Raw genomic sequence first — 21847 nt, 5'->3', positions numbered from 1 at the left:
TTAGTCATTAGAGAAATGCAAATTAAAACCACAATGAATACCACTACACACCTACTAAAACAGCTAAAATGAAAAAGACTGACTTCAAACCAAGTGCTAATGAAGATGTGAAACATCTGGAACACTTATACATGCCTGGTGGGAATGTAAAATGGTGGTCACTTAGGAAAACAGTGTAGCAGTATCTTGAAAAATTAAATATCCACCTGCCATACAACCCAGCCATTCTTCTAGCTGTTTACCCAATAAAAATGAAAGCATATGTCTATACAAAGTGTGCTTTGTGAATGTTCATAGCTGCTTTATTTGTAATAGTCAAAGACTAGAAACCTGCATTTGGACAGAAATAAATTGTGCTGTGACCATACAATGGAGTACGTACTCAGCAATAAAAGGAAATGAAGTATTGATAACATAATAATATGAATGAATCTCAAAGAATTATGTCAAATGAAAGAAGCCATACAATCGGGGGCATATATGGTATGATTCCATTTATGTGGCATTCTAAAAAATACAAATTGAGGTTTTGGATGTGGTAGGTATCTTGATTGTGGTGGTAGTTTCCTGGGTATATACAGATGTACTGATCAGATAGACACTTTCAATATATGCACTTTTAATATACGTCAGTTATACCTCATTGAAGCTATAAAACATAGGTAAGCTGATACTATTTTCAGTATCTCATCAAGCTTTAATTTCATCAGTAAAGTTAAAAGAGTAATACCTACTTCACAGGGATTATTTGAACATTTTGTGTGTGCTGTGTGTGTACATACACACTCATCCACATAATACCTCCATATACTCTCTCCTTATTTTTCTTCAAAGCAATTATAACTAGTTATGTATTAATTGTTTACCTCCCCCAACTATACTATAAATTCTTTGAGAACAAAAACTTTACCTATTGACCTACCTTCCCAAATGCTTAGAACAATGCCTGGTACATAGTAAGCACTCCATATATATTATTAAGTGATTTATTGAATGAGAGTGAGAGTGTGTGTGTGTGTGTGTTACATTGGCTTACATGGAGCATATGACTCAATCTACATTAATTCTAATCCACTATCCCCCTGCCTATTCCATGAGACTGAAAAAGTAATCAGGTACTTTCAGATTACCTTCCCAATACATGTATTAAAGTGTTGGTGGCCTATTTCTCAGCTCCTTTTAATGGCTACATATAGTAGGCAAATTATCAGAAAATTTGATAGGTCTGCATTTATACTACAAACAAAAACTTTTCCTTCTCATGAAACTGATGTCTTCTAGCCAGACATGGTAGCACATGTCTATACTCCCAGCTGTTCAAGAGACTGAGATGGGAGGATCACTTGAGCACAGGAATTCAAGGCTAGAGTGTACTACGATCACACCTGTGAATAGCACTGCACTCCAGTCTAGGCAACATAGTGAGATCCCAGCCCTTATAAAAAAAAAAAACAAAGTGATGGCTTCAATTTCTGATTATGACGTGACTTGAGAAAGTTTTATTTTGCTTTTCTTTTTTCCCTCCACAGGGTTTATCCATGGCTTAGAGGACTGGGTTATACATCCTTGGGTATATTTTTATTGGGATTTTTGTTTTGGAATATAGATAACATATTTTGCGATTCACTGAGGTAAGATATATTTTCATTGCTTCAGAAATATTTTTGGAAGCATTTTATTAAGTAGAGAATTTTATAAACGTGTAGAAAGAGTAGTGCCCTGAAATGAATTTTTACTATTGCTGACATTTAAAAGATATGTACAGTAAAATGAAGTTAAATTATTGAAATACCTGTTTAAGTTACCTAAAATTTTGAATCTGAGGATATTTCATAACCTCAGTAGGGTTTGGGTTTTATGTGTGTGTGCATCATAGAACTATGTAGTTAGTCAAATGTTGACTATTCCTTTGAAACTTGTCTGATCTGCTTCATTGAATAAAGAAGACTGATTTGTAGTAAGCATATGAAATATATGTATGTAAATATATACTCTCATATGCTTAATAGTATTTTCTAAGAAAGCAGGTGTTCCTTTTACCATCTTGTCAGCAATCATATATTGATGGAAGTTTGAATCTTAGACTGAGGTCTCTGGATTCTAGTCTGTCATTAGGCACTGTCTTTCTGGCCCTCATTTTTCATGAAATGAGCATACTGAATAGGTTAAACTAGTGGATCATTCCAACTCTAAATCCTGTAAACTAACAATTTTGCATAAACAGAGGACAGAGGAATGTACTGAACAGTCCCACAGGAAGGCAATCAACAAAATTCAGACTGTAACAAATCTAAAGAATGAATGACCTGATCTCTTCAACAGATAAATTAGAGAGGTATGGCCAGGCATGGTGGCTCACGCCAGTAATCACAGCACTTTGGGAGGCCGAGGTGGATAGAAAACTTGAAGTCAGGATTTCAAGACCAGCCTGGCCAACATATGAAACTCTGTGTCTACTAAAAATTAGCTGAGCATAGTGGTGTGTTCCTGTAATCCCAGCTACTTGGGAGGCTGAGGCAGAAGAATTGTTTGAACTGGGGTGGTGGAGGTTGCAGTGAGCCAAGATCATGCTGCTGCACTCCAGCCTGGGTGACAGAGCAAGACTCCGTCTCAAAAAAAAAAAAAAGCAGAGGCAGGAAAGAAAAAAGAGGGAGGAGGAACATATAGATTAAGAAACTTAGATATATCAGCCAGATACAATGTGTTGGCCTTTTTTGGATTCTGATTCAAACAAACCAACTGTTTAAAACAAAGTATGAGAAATTTTGAACTTTGATCAGTAACTGAATATTTTTTATGTTATTAAGGGATTATTGTTTTTAGGTATGAAAATGTGATTATGTTTTAGGGAGGTTTTCATATTTCAGAAATACATACTAAAATAATTAGAAATAAAATGATATAGTATCTGGGATTTGCTTCAAAAAGATAGGAGAGAGAGAAGTGGATGAGGGTTCAGATGACACAGATTGACCATAAATTATCATTGTTGAATACTGTTCCTCAGAATGTAGTTTGGATAACAGTGTGGCAGACTACAGGAAACTTAAGGCAATTAAATAACTGCCGTATTTGAGAATGACATTTCAAACTGTTCTAAGACGATCATCATTAGTTACTAAATATGTTTAAAATTTAACATGGTGATTTTCTCCCCCTCTCTACACAGGGACTTTCGAAAGAAGGTACCACCTATCATAGGTATTACCACACAATTTCATGCATGGTGGCATATTTTAACTGGCCTTGGTTCCTATCTTCACATCCTTTTCAGGTAGGAAATAGAGACTTTTTTAGCCTAGTACTAGAGGTTTTTTTTCTTCACTCTTTAAATAGGATGCTGTAAATATTTTTTAAACACTAAAAATCACAAACATGAAAATTAAATAGTACACTCTTGAACAACCATTGGTCAAAGAAGAAATCAAAAGAAAATTAGAAAATACCTTGAGACATGTGAAAACAAAAATACAACATACCAAAACTTTTGGGATGCAGCAAAAGCAGTACTAAGAGAAGTTCATAGAAATTGATGCCACATTTAAAAGGAAGAGAGAGCTCAACAAGACTTTAAACCTCAAAGAACTAGGAGACTAAGAAGAACAAATTAAGCCCACAATGGGCAGAAGGAAAGAAATAACAGAGCAGAAATAAACAAAATAGAAAAATGTTTAAATATCTATGAAACTAAGAGTTGGGATATTGAAAGATCATCAGAATTGGCAAATCTTAACTAGACTAACAAAAAAAGAAAAATAAGTCTCAAATAAATAAAATTAGAAATAAAAGAAGAGACATTACCATGCTGCCACAGACATAAGAAGAATCACGCAATTATATGCCAACAAATTGGATGACTTAGAAGAAATGGACAATATCTTAGAAACCCACCAAGACTGAGTTGTGAAGAAAAAGAACAGATTCTAAATAGGTCAAAACATCCATAAAAAATTAAGCAAAACAAAACAAATGAAAAGACATCCTGCATTCATGGATTAAAAGACAGAGTTGTTAAAATGTTCCTTCTACCGAAAGCCATCTACAGATCCAATGCAGTCTCATTTAGAATTCCAAAGGCATTTTTTACAGAAATAGAAAAAACAATTCTAACATTCATATGGAATCACAAAAGACCACAGGTAGCCAAATCAATCTTGAAAAAAAAAAAAACATGAAACATCTCACTTCTTGATTTCAAAATAAACAAGCATGCATAACTTTTTTGCACATTTTAGGTATTGTGTTTTTTACAAGTTGAAAGTTTGTGGCAACCCTGCATCAAGCAAGTTTATGGGTGACATTTTTCCAACAGCATGTGCTTGCTTCATGTCTCTGTGTCTTGTTTTTATAATTCTGACAATATTATTATTATATCTCTTATGGTGGATCTGTGATCAGTGATCTCTTTTTTTCCCCCAAGACAGAGTCTCCCCCAAACTGGAGTGCAGTGGCATGATCACAGCTCACTGCAACCTCCACCTCCTGGGTTCAAGTGATTCTCCTGCCTTAGCCTCCCAAGTAGCTGGGATTACAGGCATGCACCACCACACCTGGCTAATTTTTGTGCTTTAAGTAGAGACGGGCTTTCACCGTATTGGCCAGGCTGGTCTCAAACTCCTAACCTCAGGTGATCCTCCCACCTCGGCCTCCCAAAGTGCTGGGATTACCATCCATTACCAGCCATCATTCCTGGTCTGTGATCAGTGATCTTTGCTGTTACTATTTTTATTGTTTTAGGGTACCACAAACCATACTCATATAAGACAGTGGACTTAGTAAATGTATGTTCTGACTGCTCCACCAGCTGGCCATTCCCCAATCTCTCTCCTTCTCCTCCATCCTCTCTATTCCCTAAGAGGAAACAAAACTGAAATTAGGCCAATTAATAACCCTACAATAGCCTCTAAGGGTTCGAGTAAAGAGAAGAGTGGCATATCTCTCACTTTAAATCAAAAGCTAGAAATGATTAAGCTTAGTGAGGAAGGTATGTTGAAAACTGAGATAGGGCAAAAGGTAGGCCTCTTGTGACAAACTGTAGGCCAAGTTGTGACGGCAAAGGAAACGTTCTTGAAAGAAATTAAAAGTGCTACTCCAGAGAACACACAAACGATAAAAAAGTGATATGGCCTTATTTCTAATATGTGGAAATTTCTAGTAGTCTGGATAAAAGATCAGACCAGCCACAACATTGCCTTAAGACAAAGCCTAATCCAGATCAAGGCCCCAACTCACTTCAATTCTTTGAAGGCTGAGAGAAGTGAGGAAGCTGCAGAAGAAAAGTCTGAAGCTAGCTGAGGTTGGTTCATGAGATTTAAGCAAAGAAGCCATCTCTATTACATAAAAGTGCGCAGTGAAGCTACAGCAAGTTATCCAGAAGATCTAGCTAAGATTATTCATGAAAGTGGTTACACTAAACCACAGTTTTAATGTAGATGAAACAGCCTTCCGTTGGAAGAAGACAGCATCTAGGATTTTCATAACTGGAAAGAGAAGTCAATCCTTGGCTTCAGAGCTTCAGAGCACAGTCTGTGGCTCTCTTGTTTGGAGCTAATGCAACTGATGACCTTAAGTTGAAGTGAGTGTTCATTTTCTATTTTGAAAATCCTATGGCCCTTAAGAATTATGCTAAAGTTATTCTACCTGTGCTCTATAAAATGGACAACAAAGTCTAGATCACAGTACTTCCATTTACAGCATGGTTTACTGAATATTTTGACCCCACTATTGAGACATACTGCTCAGAAAGAAAGATTTCCCTTCAAAATATTACCACTCATTGGGAATGCACCCGGTCACCCAAGAGCTCCAATGGAGATGTACAAGATTAATGTTGTTTTTCATGCCTGATGACACAACATCCATTCTTCAGCCCATAGATCACAGAGTAATTTTGACTTTTAAGTCTTATTATTTAAGAAATATATTTCAGCCAGGTGTGGTGGCTCACACCTAAAATCCCAGCACTTTGGGAGGCTGAGGCTGGTGGATGACGAGGTCAGGAGATCAAAGCCAACATGGTGAAACCTTGTCTTTACTAAAAATACAAAAATTAGCTGGGTGTGGTGGTACATGCCTATAATCCCAGCTACTTGGGAAGCTGAGGCAGGAGAATCGCTTGAACCCAGAAGGCAGAGATTGCCGTGAGCTGAAATTGTGCTACTGCACTCCAGCCTTGCAACAGAGCGAGACTCTGTCTCAAAAAAAAAGAAAAAAGAAATACATTGCATAAGTCCATAGCTGTCAGCGATGGTGATTCCCCTGATGGATCTGAGCAGTAAACCAAAAACCTTCTAGAAAGGATTTACCATTGTAGATGCTATTAAAAACATTCATGATTCGTGGGAGAGCAAGATACTGACATTAACAGGGGTTTGGAAGAGGTTGACTCCAACCCTCATGGATGGCTTTGAGGGCTTCAAGATTTAAGTGAAGGAAGTAACTATACATGTGGTAGAAATAGCAAAAGAACTAGGATTAGAAGTGGAACTTGAAGGTATGAATGAATTGCTACTATTTCATGATAGAACTTTAATGGATAAGGACTTGCTTCTTATGGATAAACAAAGTGGCTTTTTGAGATGGACTCTACTCCTATGAAGATACTGTGGATGTTGTTAAAATGACAACAAAGGATTTAAAATATTACATCAAATTAGTTATAAAGCAGTAGTGCAATTTAAGAGGACTGACAGGTGACCCCACTTTTGAAAGAAGTTCTGTGGGTAAAAGGCTATAAAACAGCACCACATGCTATAAGCATTATTTTGTGAAAGGAAGAGTCAATTGATACAGCCAACTTCATTGTTATATTATTTTAAGAAATTGGTACAGCCACTCCCACCTTCAGCAACCACCATCCTTACCAGTCAGTAGCTATCAACATCAAGGCAAGACCCTCTATCAGCAAAAAGATTCTAGCTAAAGGCTTAGATGACATTAGCATTTTTTGCACACTTAATAGCCTACAGTATACTGTAAACATAACTTTTCTAAGCACTGGGAAACCAAAGTACTTGTGTGACTCACTTTATGATGATATTCCTTATTTTATAATTTAGAGCCAAACCTGCAATATCTCCAAGGTATGCCTTTTATTACCAAGCTACAGTAATAAAAACACTGTGGTACTGGCATAAAGAAACACATACAGACAAATGAAACATAACAGAACCCAGAAATCCACATGTATATTCTCAACTGATCTTCTACACAGGTGCCAAGAATGTACAATGGGGAAATGACAGTCTTTTCAATAAATGGTATTGGGAAAACTAGATATCTATATACAAAAGAATGAAATTGGACTCTTACTTTACACTATATACAAAAATTAACTCAAAATGGATCAACAACTTAAATGTTAGACCTGAAACTGTAAAACTTCTAAAAGAAAACATAAGGGGAAATCTGCTTGACTTTGGTCCTGGTGATAACTTCTTGGATATGACACTACAAATACAGGAAACAAAAGCAAAAATAGACAAGAGGAACAAAAGAAATATCATCAGGAAAAGGCAACCTCTGGAATGTGAGAAGGTAATTGCAAAGCATATATTCTAATAAGGGGTTAATATCCAAAATATATAAGGAATTCCTATAACTTAAGAGCAAATAATAATAACCAATTAAAAACAGGCAAATGACTTAAATAGACATTTCTCGAAAGAAGATATAGAAATGGCCAACATCACTAATCATCAAGGAAATGCAAATTAAAACCACAATGAGATATCACTCATGATGGCTACTATGATAAAAATAAAAGATAACAAGTGTTGATAAGGATGTGGAGAAATTGGAACCCTTGTGCACTTTTGGTGGGAATGTAAAATGCTGCAGTCACTATGGAAAACAGTATGATGACTTCTCAAAAAATTAAAACTACAATATGATCCACCAATCCCACTTCTGGGTATATATCCAAAATAATTGAAATCAGGATCTCAAGGATATATCCACTTTCCTATGTTCCACTGCAGCACTATTCACAATAGCCAAGAGGTGGAAACAACTTACAAATCCCTTGACAGATGAATGGATAAAGAAAATGTGGGATAAACAGACAGTGAAATATTACTCAGCCTTAAAAACAAGGAAATCCTGATATCTGTAACAACATGGATGAACCCTTGAGGAGATTATACTTAGTGAAATTAGCCAGTCATGGAAGGACAAATACTGCATGAATCCACTTATCTGTGGACTCGAATACAGTCAGACTCACAGAAGTAGAGAGCAGAATGGTGGCTACCACAGGCTGGGAAGAGGGGGAAATTGTTGTTCAATTGTGCAAGTATAAAGTTTCAGTTATGCAAGATGATAAGTTTTAGAGATCTGCTTACTGCCTACAAGTAACAATATGGTATTGTGCACTTAAAAGATTTTAAGAGGGTAGATCTCACGTTAAGTGTTCTTACCACAAAAATAGAGGAAGCACGAGCAAACTTGGAGATGGTGGATATGCTTATTACCTTGATTGTGGTGATAGTTTCATGAGTGTATGCATATGTCCAAACTCATCAAATTGTATACATTAAATATGTGTCACTTTTTAATATATCAATTATGCCTCAATAAAGCTGTTTTTTAAAGAGTGTGAATTTGGAACTGAGATACAATAACTTAATAACTGGCACATCTGGTGCAACTAAGCAAGAAGAAAAGAGGAAAAAGTATAAATAACCAGTATCAGGGATATAAAAGGAAACTCCAAAGATGCTAAGATAAGAAAAATATGAGAAAAATGAGATACTTTGAACTTCATGTGATTGGTACTTCTGTTTATGTTTGAAAATCTCCATAATAAAAAGTTGGATTTTAAGCCTATAACCACATCTAGACTAGGCACCTTATATACATTACCTCTGTTAATCCTCATGAGGCCAGTGTTATTTTATGCTTAGGGAAAGACAAGCTCAGAGAAGTCACATACTTTGTACATGAGCTCATGGCCAATTAGTGTTATCGCCAGGATTTGAGCCCAGAGTTTTCTGTCTCTCCAAACCAATCTGGGAGACCTTAGAAATCATCTAACATAACTTCTTCATCTGATGGTAAAGAAAACTGGGGCCCAGAGACAAGTGACTTTCCCAGGTCACTAACCAGATAAAGTATAATATATTGGCAAAAGATTAGACAGAACTTCAATTCAAATGCTACTTCTATTATTTACTAGCTGTCATCCTTTGAATGAAATATTTCACCTTTCTGAGACCATTTCTCATATGCAAAATGAGAATAAGACCCATCTAGTTAGAGTAGTTTAGGAATGAAATTATGTAGAGCTATTGGTCCAGTGCCTCTCCCCATCTTATAAGTACTTCAAAAGTTGTGATTGATGGAGGTAGTAGCAAGGACTCAATCCATGGCTTCTCTGCCCTTGTTCAGGACTCTTCCTGAAGAGGAGGAGGAAGATGGCAACTATATTTTAGGGATTAACGTGAAAAACTGTTAAAGGAAGGTTGTATTTTGAAATAATAGATTATTATTACTAAAATAATATTTGATGCTCCTTTTTATAGTTGCTATTTAGAGTACAGTAAAGTGGCATTAGAGCCACACTAAATTGTACAAATTCATCTCTCATGCTCTTTCCCGTTTCCTTTCCCTTGTTTAAAATACAGGTTGAGTGTCTCTTATCTAAAATTCTTGGGACCAGATGTGTTTCAGGTTTGGGGGATTTTGTTTTTGTTTTTGAATATTTGCTATACATAATGAGATATCTTGGGTATGGAACCCAAATCTAATTATGACTTTCTTTTAGGTTTGATACTCACCATATGCATATAGCCTTAGCCTAATTTCATACAATATTTTAAAACAGTTTTGTACATGAAACAAAGTTAATGTACAGTGAAACATCAGAAAGCAAAGGTATTGCTATCTCAGCCACCCATGTGGACAATTTGTGGTTGTTTGGCATCACCACCATACCTGACTGAACTTATATGCTACTGATAAGCAATTATTTTCTTACACTTTTTTCTCACATAAGTACATAACAGTAAAAAATATGACAAACCATTTATACAGTGACAAAATAATGTGTTCAGGGTGACCAAGCAGCACAGCAGCATCACAAAACACCTCCATCAGCTGTCAGACAACAGCAGCAACCAACAAGGGCTGTAGGTTCAGTCTCCACCTACAGTGCTATGTTCTGAAACATCAGAAGCAGTTGAGGAGCTGAGAAGTAGCTCCTCTAGGGAAAATGAGGCATTCTGCTTGGTGACTCTTTAAAATGTTTCCTCCAGTCATCTGTCTCATTAAAAACAGTTTTGGGGCCAGGCACAGTGGCTCACGCCTGTAATCCCAGCACTTTGGGAGGCTGAGGCAGGTGGATCACGAGGTCAGGAGATCAAGACCATCCTGGCCAACATGGTGAAACCCCATCTCTAATAAAATACACAACATACACACAAAAAAATTTGCTGGACATGGTGGTGCGTGTCTGTAGTCCCAGCTACTCAGGAGGCTGAGGTAGGAGAATTGCTTGAACCCAGGAGGTGGGGGTTACAGTGAGCTGATATCATGCCACTGCACTCCAGCCTGGCAACAGTGAGATTCCTTCTCAGAAAAAAAAATACAAAAAATTATCCAGGCATGGTGGCAGGTGCCTGTAATCCCGCTACTCAGGAAGCTGAGGCACTTGATCCCAGAAGAGGGAGGTTGCAACAAGCTGAGATCGCACCACTGCACTCCAGCCTGGGCAACAGAGTGAGAATCTGTCTCAAAAAAAAAAAAAGAAAAGTAACAGTTTTTGTCCTAGCCATCTCTCATGGTTTGTATAAATGACACAATTTCTTATTCTGTTATGAATGCATACTGCTCTTGTCCTTCAATACGTATTTTGATTGCATATGAGGCCAGGTGTGGAATTTCCACTTCTAGCATCATGTCAGTATTCAAAAAGTTTCAGATTGGCCAATATGGTGAAACCCTGTCTCTACTAAAAATACAAAAATTAGCCGGGCGTGGCGGTGGGCACCTGTAGTCCCAGCAACTTGGGAGGCTGAGTCAGGAGAATCACTTGAACCTGGGAGGGAGAAGTTACAGTGAGCTGAGATCACACCACTGCACTCCAGCCTGAACAAGGCAAGACTCTGTCACACACAAAAAAAAAAGTTTCAGATTTTGGACTTCAGCTTTTCAGGTTAGGGATGCTTAACCTGTACTATAAAATTATGTTTTGCATATGTAATCCCAATGTATTTTACTATGCAGATACATGTAAATAGTATATAATAAAACAATTTTTCCTGTATGTTACGGACAGTTTAGTGAATTTTTCAGTAACAAATTCAACTATACTCTGCTGTGTGCACTGATTTTAGAATTTGATTTCATGTCCAGATGTGACTCACTTTAAAGGATACTCTGAAGGAAAGTTTCTCTTACCACTTTCTGTGATCTTCCTGGTTTCCTCATACCTGAATTTAATCCTTATGGAGCTGATGTACCCATTTCAGAATATTCTAAGAATACTATAATCCTTACTACCATGTATCTTTGAAGATGGAATATCTAATGGTGATATGAATCATACCAAGCATTAGTAGAATGTTTACTACTAAACTACACACATCTTGAGGTCCCAGTCTGTGAGTTAAGTATTTCTCTGTGTTCCATAGCATCTTGCAAAGAGTTTTGCAGAGTAGGTGCTCAAAAAAAACAGTTGCTGAACAAATGAGGCATATACTTATGTTGTTTTTTCTTTGTACATGCAGAAGCACTATGGTTAAGTTTTTCAGTAAGCCAGTTTGCATGAATTAAAAATGAGTCTGAAGAGCTTTCCCCCCTCCCACTTTTCTTTCAGTTTGTATACCAGAACACTTTACCTGAGATATAGGCCAAAAGTGAAGGTAAGTCCACTTCTTAGGTCCTGTGTTTGTGTGTTGGGGTTAGGGTACTGGGTACCTACCAGGATGGAGGTGGAAGAAGAAAGGGGAGTGCGGAGAGGTAGTGGAGCAAACACAGGCTTTGGAACCAAAGGCACTGAATCTTTCATTTACTATTGCATGTTCTTGGACAAATCTCTTCTCTTTAAGCCTTAGTTTCTTTGACAATAAAATTGAGTGCTAGTAACTACATTGAAGAGTGTTTTAAAGATCAGAAATAATGTATATGCCCAGCTTCATGCTTGACGAAGTCAAAGCATAATAAATTTAAAACTCAATAAAAAATACTCTCCGATATCTGGTACAAGTCTAGAAGGAATACCAGGACAATCACTAGCAAACCTACATATAGTCATAGCCCCATGGATTCTTTCTCATTCTTTTTCAGGGATAACATGGAACAATTTTATATTTTCTCATTCTGTCCTAATTTGTTCCCAAATAGTTTCTTTTTGGAATCTGGCCAGTGATCCTGTTTGAGCCTCTCAGGAAGCATTGATGAATCATTCCATCAAGAAAACAAAGAAACATCTACTACAGACCTGGCAGAATAAATAAGGAAATTCTTAAAGATCTACAAGTTCAAATATGTCACGACTATCACAGCAGAGGAGTGACTTTCTAACGCTGCCAGCCGCACAGAGAATGAGGAATGGAGCCTGCTGGGTGTTTAGTTCATGGCTTCATCTCATTTGTCACCCTCCCCCTTTCACCCTCCAGTTTATAAAGAAACCAGAGATGATGTGTGTGTGTACAACCTCAAATGCAGAAACAATTGGGCTTTTCTTAACAGGTTTAACAGTTTGTGATGGTTATAAGAAATTAACCTTTTTTTCTTTTTGCCCTTTCTCACATGCCAAGGGTTGCATGTGAATTACACCTTTCTTAATATATGATTAAATAATGCAAACAGTCAGCTAAGGGCCAATAAAACCCCATATCGAGCATATCCAGATGGTTAGCTGTGAGCCAGCACTCAGCTGTATCAGATTTGATTAATATTGTTGTATTAATCTCATGGATGTTTCTCAAAGGTTAAAGGAAAAAAAAGAGGAAGAAGAAAGAGCTAGCTGTGGGATTCTGTGTAGTTCTTCACTATCTGTTCTGGGGCTAGCTGGAGTGTCATAAGCAAGCTCAGACCTGCCCCTGGTTCAGTACTTAACCACATCTCAGAATTTATGGTGTCTGCCTATGGCCATGGACAACCAGAATGAGTGGGTCATCTTATACCTTTCTGAAGTTCCATGAGGACACGTATAGGCTCCAGCCAGCTCTGTTCCTCTGATCTTTGCAGATCTTTAAGTTGTCACCATTTTTATGACCAGACAAATATGACTGGTGGTCTAGACTGCCCATAGTTCATCCTCCTCACATAACTTATTTGAAGTTGTCAGGGACTGTCATTACTCTCTGACTTTTTAAATTATGCAGTATTGTCCAGTTCTCAGAGAGGTCATGGTTGTGCCCAGGGAAGTGCGTTGCATTAACTAAAGCTAAAATGATGAGGATCCTATTTACATAAAGCATATTAAAATGTATGCTTCTTAATTTTCTGAAGGAAATAGATATGTTTCTGTACAGAACCCACAAAAATTAGGGTGCTAAGAAATGACAGTAAAATCTCATCGTAAGGCAGCTAGTTCTAATTTGCATTTGAATGTATAACAAATTGCATCACTTTTCACAAACATAACACCTGCCTGGAGTAAAACTCTGATTTTAACCCTCTGCTCATGCGTCATCATATTTGTAGCTCTGCAGTATTTAGCATTTTTATGACTTTTTTTGCTTTTTGTAAATTATTGTAAAATCCAGATTGTTTTTACCACATGGTGACATGACTCAAGATTAAATCCTGAGCTACAGTTTCAAAAGAAAAATCATTTTTTCATATGTAAAGATTGTAAAACACTTTTGTCATTTTTTCCAGTAGTAAGTAGCCTTCATACAAATTTAAAACCAAAAACTATTCTGTTGTTTGTCTTCACCTACTAACCTCAGTTTTATTAACCAAGTATCCAAGGATGTCAAGGTGGCATCCTTCCCTTAGCATACTAACAAGCCAGTAGACTGATTCTTCCACCTACTTTTATGATCCTCCAGGAAGAAAAACGCTTTCTAAAACATTAAGAGAACTTTGGTTTTGCCTTAAGAGGGTATAAAACGAAACCATTCGAAGGTACAGCCCATAAGACTGTACTTGATTTTGCCCCAAGATTCTGACTTCTGGCTACATTTCACCTGCAGTTACCTGGGCTATCAGCCATGATACATTTTTTAATTCATTTGTTTTACATCATTATCTTTTTATACTTTTCAGTTAGATATTCTTCGGCATAAATAATATATATATACAGTGTAGGATAAAGGTATATCCTACATGGCAATGCTGTTAAACATGGTAAGACTGAGATTCTGCAGGATTAAAGTCAAATTAAGGGTACAGAGAACACACCTTGATACTGAGGCCATTTAGAGTAATTTGTTTAACAAGTGATTCATTCACCACCACCAGTGGCTACCTGTTCAATAAAATTGTCCAGCACCTCAGTGGAGAGTCATCTACACCCCAAGGTGACCTGTAAGACTGTGGCCAATTCTTTGAAAACCCTTGTTTCTGTTGGGAGAATGAAAAGCAGAAAGGGAAGCCAGGCTCATTAATGTTCCAAGTCAGCTGTGCCTCGTTTTAGCAACTAAGTAAAACACTCAAGACTTTGTATCTGTGCAGTATTTTATGGAAATCACTGGTGACCTGTAGGATACTGCTAAATTATCTTCATTTCAATGGCTTTATTTTTTCCTTCTTGGATTCTAGGTGGACATTACAGGGTTGGATTCCTCACTGTCCCCTCCTGCTGTTATTTGTTTTATTGGAAAACTTCATGTTAACTAGAGTGTACAAAAAAGTCTTCCTGCTGAGCCAATAATGATTTGTTTGCATATCACCTAATGTGAAAAGTGCTCATCTGTGAACCCTACAGTAAATTATATTTTAGAAAATACTTTGTGAGACTGGGCACGGTGGCTCACGCCTATAATCCCAGCACTGTGGGAGGCCGAGGTGGGTGGATCAGCCTGGCCAACATAGTGAAACTCCGTCTCTACTAAAAATACAAAAATTAGCTGGGCATAGTGATGCACGCCTGTGGTCCCAGCTACACAGGAGGCTGAAGCAGAAGAATTGCTTGAACCCAGGAGGCGGAGGTTGCAATGAGCTGAGATCGCACCACTGCACTCCAGTCTGGGTGACAGAGCGAGACTCCATCTCAAAAAAAAAAAAAGAAAGAAAAGAAAATACTTTATGAGGATGCAAAAGAAGCAATATGCTTGCACTTGAATATCCTTCTGCCTTTATTTTCACTCTGAAAACTGAAAGCAATTTGGCTTTTATTTCTGTTTTTTTAAGGAACAGCTAGGTGAAAGGAGGTTAAGCTGATTGGTCACTCTACCCTCCCCTTCCCCACTGTGGTGTTTTGTGAAACATCCCTACCACCCGAACTGATCTTTTTAATCCTTGTGATAGTAAATACATTTATAATTAACAGGAAAAACATTTTTTTAATAATCTGCAAATGAAAACCCTAATAGTAGTATTTGGTTTGACAGAAGTAAATCAAATATTATGCTTTAAACATAATGCAAAATTTCAGGACAGTTAATTTGGTCTTCCCTTACCCTCAGAGGGTTTTTCTTATAATAAGGAGAAGTGGTGTGGTTCAAAGAAAATTAAGAAACAAAAACTTCAAATACATAATGCATGAAAATCTTTAAATGCCTGCAAAAATAAAGTTCCATTATAATACTAGCCAATTCCAAATTAGCCAATGCCCTAAAAGTGTCTAACAATTTAAGGTTGTCTTATGAGTCCCATGAAAGCAGTTATTTCTGGTTAAATTTGAGTTTTCGCTACCAACTCCATATTTATGTGACAATAAATTGTTTTGGCCCTGTGATTTATGATGTGCTGCTGGATAAGCATTTACGTAAAACTGACATTTCAAAGAGAACCATTTCTAATTGGAATTGCCACCTGTGTGGCTGTTTGCAGATCCACCTCTGTCTTCCATTTTGCATCCTATCAGTGTTATAATTAGTTTGATCACTTTGTCTTGTTTTTTAGTGTCTGCAATTATAGCTTATTCACTATGTTTTAACTATTTAAAAATAATGATTAAAATTTGATTTAAAGTAGTTAAACCCCTTTATGGAAGGAGCTGCAAAATAGAAAAAAAAAAAAAAAAGGAATCATGTCATCTTGATCGAGCTGACTAGAAATTTTCTTTTTCTTTTTTTGAGATGGAATCTCATTCTGTCACCCAGGCTGAAGTGCAGTGGGACAATCTCAGCTCACTGCAACCTCCGCCTCCTGGATTCAAGTAATTCCTCTGCCTCAGCCTCCTGAGTAGCTGGGATTACAGGTGCACACCACCACGCCCAGCTAATTTTTTTGTACTTTTAGTAGAAACAGGGTTTCACCATGTTGGTCAGGCTGGTCTCTAACTCCTGACCTTGTGATTGCCCGCCCTGCTTCCCAAAGTGCTGGGATTACAGGTATGAGTCACCACGCCTGGCTTAGAAATTTTCAATACTGTCTTTTAACTGTTGCACTCCAGCTAGCCTGGGCAACAGAGTGAGACCCTGTCTCAGAATAAATAAGAATAAGGAAATACTTGTTAAAATATCTAACTATGTAATTGTTGAATGAGGAAGCCACCAGTGTTGTTGAGGTTCTTGGGAGCATTCCACTGGACTTCAGCATTTCTCCAAAATTACCAGCCCAATCAGCTTCATATACCCAGATATGGACACTTCTTCACTTGAAATTCGAACTGAAGATAAAACTCTAACTTTGGACAGTAAACCTTTGCCTTGGGTATGAAACCTTGACACTGTTAAAAGTGGAAAACTGTAAGAGACAACAAATTTCAACAAGGCACAGTCTTCTCTCTAATAGGCCAGCAGAGCAGCTAAGGAGAAGACAAATCACTTAAGAACTTAAGTCGTTTGTTAGCTACAGCATTTCTGCTCCTGTGATACACATTCAGCCATTTTGGAGGAAAGCTAGGCAGTACTGACTGCCTATTTTCATGTACTTTAAAGAGTATTATTTCTCAAGGTCTTCATTTTATCATTAAATTCAGCTAATTACTACCTGTTTTGAAAGGCAGCTAGTGTAGATTGGTCATAATATATATATTTTTTGAGACAGGGTTTCAGCATGTTGTTCAGGCTGATCTTGAACTCCTGACCTTACGATCCACCTGCCTCGGCCTCCCAAAGTGCTGGGATTATAGGCGTGAGCCACCACACCCGGCCACAATAATTTTTTAAAATAGAAAACCTTAAAATCCAAATCAATAAATTCAGTTACAGGCTGTAAAGTAACCTAAAATTCCCCCACTCTGTTTAGCTCAGCAGCTGCCAGTCAGTATAGCACCAGCCACAGTTCACTGTGCTCTGCATACAGTTCCTTTCCAGCCCTACAAGACCTGCTTCATTGCTTTAAAGAACATAGGGCTGATACTTGAACTGAATCTAGTCATTGGTAACTTAAATATTAACAAAATTGTCATAAGCTTCTGAAACTTCTGGCAATGCCATATCTGTAGATCATTACTTTTAAATGGAGTTTGCAGAATTAACTCTAAAATTGCAGCAACCATATTTATTAGAGAAATCTTTAAGCATATACATATGGTTCCCTATAAGTATTCATTCAGAGATCATCTGTAGCTAAAAGTAAATGATAAAAATGTGTCATAATATCACAAGGCTCTAGATCAGGGATTGGTAAACTAACCCATGGGCCAAATCCAGGCTGCAGTTAGATGATCTGCAAGCTAAGAATGGTTTTTATATTTTATTTTATTCTATTTTTTATTTTTATTTTTATTTTTTTTTTTCGAGACAGTGTCTCTGTTGCCCTGGCTGAAGTGCAGTGGCAGGATCTCACAACCTCCCCCTCCCAAGTTCAAGTGATTCTCCTGCCTCAGCCTCCCAAGTAGCTGGGACTACAAGCACATGCCACCATGCCAAGCTGGTCTTGAACTCCTGACAAGTGATCTGCCCACCTTGGCCTCCCAAAGTGCTGGGATTACAGGCATGAGCCAACATGCCCAGCCGGTTTTTACATTTTAAAAACATTTAAACAAAGAAAGAAGAATATGCAACAGAAACTCTATATTGCCTGCAAAGTCTAAAATGTTTACTCTCTGGCTTGGGAGTTTGCCTCCCCTGCTTTAGACTGTCAGCAAATGGCACAGTGGCACAGTACAGTGGTACTGCCCAACTGCACTTCTCTGCAAGGTGATTCTAGTGTGTATTTGTCAGAATGAAAATTTGTTATGTATATAAGACATCTCATGTTTTTGTTGAATGTAATCACATGATTTGTATTTAATATTTACTGAATTATTTTTTTCATATCAGTTTTTCTAGATTGGCAATAGCCTATTGCAAAGTGCCTAAACCTTTTAGAAAAATTACTATGAGCAAGGTCCATGATTTAGTTTTCAATATAAAGGGAATTTCATTCTATACTATAAAATCCAAAAATGCTAGTTGCCCTTCACTTTGGAGTTGACTTCCAGAAAGTTGAGATCTTTTGACCATTTTTTCTCATATCATATAAAATGTGCCACTTGGTAGTTGTCACACTGTGGTAGTCATGTATACTTTTTTTTTTAACTTTCTAAAAGGAAAAATGCAAAGTTCTTTCCACAGTCAGTCCAAGCTTCTTTTGGGTTTTTCTTTTTAGAGCTAAATTATTCATACCAATAAGTAAGGGAGTCTGTTCTGAGATACAGAGGCCATTATCTATTTTTTGCTTAATGTACTGATGGGGCATTGTTGTTTACCATCATGCATTTCCATGCTTTTATTTCTGAGTCGCTTATCAATGTGACCAACAGATAAACTGTTCAAGCTAATACAGCATTTCCTAACTTCATAGTTGTTGCAGATGTTAGTTCTAGTAGTGATTATTTAATAAACATATACATTGTACTGAATCTTATAAGCAACTAACATTTTCAGATAATCTCAGTCTGCTTATTCACTTTTTCCATTTGATTTGCCAATACCATAATCATTTTTCTAGAAAATAGTAGGATAATGTATTTTTTCCAGTCTGCTATAATGGAGACTATATTTCAGCATTCATTACCTCTCATAGGTGAAAATATTAAATGATATTGTTTTAAATAAGACTACTGGTAGTGTTTTATCCCTGATTTATATTTTTTAAATCCATGCATTTATATAAAGGCAGGGCTACCATGTGTTATTAGAGAGTTTATGTGGTAAAGCCATTCACGCTCCTTTTCAGTTATTCCCTCATAAAGCACAGCCCAAATGGCTTTGCAAACTCATGTCTGTGTTTTGCCAGGTAAAGGTTCCTGGCTCGCCTCTTGCCAGCATCTGTTGATACAGGCAAGGCTGCCCTACCCTGACACACAAAGGAGGGACTAGCTGAAGAATCAACCATATGGTCAACAGTAAGTAAAACCATCATTCCAGCCGGCTTGGCTAAGAAAGCTAATATTTGAAAAGCTGTAGTTTAAGGAACTAGATGAGTTATGGAAAATTCTAATTTGCTTACATCTTGTAGATGGTACTGTGGTTAAAGTTATAAACCACAGACATACGTGGCTTATGCAGGACCATTTTTTCTGTTCCTGATCTGTCCCTCTTCATTGTGTGAAGCTGGACGGTTCATGTGTTTACTTCACAGCTCTTAAAGTTGAAGATGTTGTATATTTAAAGATATAAATGTTTAGTTAAAAAAGTATTAGCTTTTACCCTTGTAACATACTTAGGCTTGGAGTAGAAAGGTACTGTAGTATGTGTTAGGAGTCTAATGGCAAAGAAGCCCCCAGATAATGACTGGATGTCATTTCCATGAAGAGGATTACTACTGGCCTATACTGCCAGCTTAAGCAAACTGGAAACAGATGTGTCCTCTGAGATGCAACCCTATCTTTAGCAGGCTGAGCGCAGACTAGATTTCAGCCCGATTCAACCTCCTTCCTCTCTCAACTGGGTGCCTTTGTGTACTTTCAGCTAGTCCCTCGTTTGTGTGTCAGGGTAGGGCAGCCTTGCCTGTATCAACGGATGCTGGCAAGAGGTGAACCAGGAACCTTTACCTGACAAAACACAGACATGAGTTTGCAAAGCCATGTGGGCTGTGCTTTATGAGGGAATAACTGAAAAGGAGTGTGAATGGCTTTATTTCATCCTGAACAGTACACGCCTGCCTAACACAGGCATCTGTTATTTGATTTAGCAAATTTTGTGGACTTAACTTTGGGCTTCTCTCTAACGTGGTCTGGGGTGGCCTTTTCAGCTCTTTTTTTCTTTCTTTTGCCCTGGACTGGAATGCAGTCTACCTCAAGTGGGTCTTCCTAGGTAAGAGAGAAAGCAAGACCTGTCTCACTTAATAGGGTGGTCTAGTCCCAAAATAAGGCTTGATTCTCAAAGGAAATGAGAAAAGACAAAGTGGGGGGGGGGATCCATTTATTGAGCCCTACTATGTGCCATCCATTCAACAAACTGGAATGTCTGTTTTAGGTGCTAGGAATACTGTGAAAAATAAGACAAATACCTGCCCTCGTGGCACTTAGTGTCTCATAAATAACTGTGCCAATTACATTTGGGATGAGTGTCATGAGGAAAGGTAAAGAGTGTTCTAGGAGGGAATGCAAGGGAGCTGGATTAGGGAAGACATCCGGGAAGATGAATATCTACACCAAGAACTGAAGGATGAGAGGTATTAGGGAAGGTGGGGGAAAGGCCGTTTATAGCAGAGGGAGCCAGAGGTGAGTTTTTGGAGAGATGGGTTGGAATGACATCACATAGGGTTTTGAAAGCCATCTTATGAATTTGAATTTGGTTGTCCTGGAGCATCATGCCTGTAATCCCAACATTTTGGGAGACCAAGGTGGGAGGATTGTTTGAGGCCAGGAGTTTGAGACCACTCTGGGCAACACAGCGAGACCCCATCTCTACAAAAAAAAGTTTTGGTAGCCAGATGTGGTGGTACTCACCTGTAGTTCCAGCTACTCAGGAGGGTGAGGTGGGAGGATCACTTGAACCCAGCAGTTCCAGGCTGCAGTGAGCTAAAATCAACTGCATTCCAGCCTGGACAACAGAGACATCATCTCTGAAAGAAAAAAAGTATTTGAATTTGGAAAGCTCTGGAAAAGATGGAGAATAGATTAAAGGGAGCCAATATGGCTGTAGGGATACCAGATAAAGGGAGAATGGGGGACAGTGGTAGTGGAGATAGTTTTCAGTCTGTGTGAGACCTAGCAGAGAGCTTCAGGATAACAAATGTGGATTTGTAGCTCAGCTGAGAGACCTGGGCTGAAGACGTAAATTTAAGAATCACAGACATGCATATTAATTGTAATGGGAGTGGTTGAGATCACAAAAGGAAACAGGGTCTCAGACTGAGTCCTAGAAACCAAACCATTTAAGGATTAGGTAGAGGAATTTTGAAAGACAAGGGTATCTCAAACCAAAGAGAATCACCAGTCACTTGGAAAAGAAGCCTGGGTGAGGGCCTGGGTTCTAGTTCCTCAAAGTCTGTGGGTGGGCTAGAGACACAGTGGCTGTTGGCAGAGATCGCTACATGGCCGAGGGGTAGAAGACAGTGACCCTGATACGACACTGCACTGAGACAGCAGGCTCCAAGCTGGAACCACTGGCATTAACCCTGACGGGGTACTTGCTGTTAGACAAGTTATCTCCTTTCAGGGTGTCTGACGACCTGGCTTAAGAGCCTGGTCCTTCACTGAAAAGCTGTTTGGTTGTGGCCAAGTCACAACTAAATTTTGGGTTCTACATCTATAAAATGTAGGATTGTCTTAGCAGTTAGCACCACGGTATAGTGTGAATCTAATCACAAGTTTCTAAACGGTGCCTCTCCTATAAGAGTGCCTGGCCTGGGC

At 38.0% G+C, this 21847-nt stretch overlaps 1 protein-coding gene across 5 annotated transcripts in view; it reads left to right on the top strand.

Annotated features, from left to right (window-relative positions):
- ACER3 (alkaline ceramidase 3) overlaps positions 1–15448 on the top strand; it is a 204996-nt gene extending 189548 nt beyond the window's left edge. For all 5 annotated transcript variants that reach the window (XR_013523230.1, XR_013523229.1, XM_078340158.1 and 2 more), the window contains 4 exons: positions 1530–1631; positions 3170–3274; positions 11816–11861; positions 12343–15448. Coding sequence is in view for 3 of the 5 variants with exons in the window: in XM_078340158.1 (XP_078196284.1) it covers positions 1530–1631; positions 3170–3274; positions 11816–11861; positions 12343–12396 (307 nt within the window). In the remaining 2 variants the exon portion in view is untranslated. The remainder of the gene's footprint in view (positions 1–1529; positions 1632–3169; positions 3275–11815; positions 11862–12342) is intronic.
- The last annotated feature ends 6399 nt before the right edge of the window (positions 15449–21847 follow it).

This window comes from Callithrix jacchus, chromosome 10 (genome assembly GCF_049354715.1).
Source record: "Callithrix jacchus isolate 240 chromosome 10, calJac240_pri, whole genome shotgun sequence".
Lineage (NCBI taxonomy): Eukaryota > Metazoa > Chordata > Mammalia > Primates > Cebidae > Callithrix > Callithrix jacchus.
This window is presented reverse-complemented; position numbering and strand designations above follow the sequence as displayed.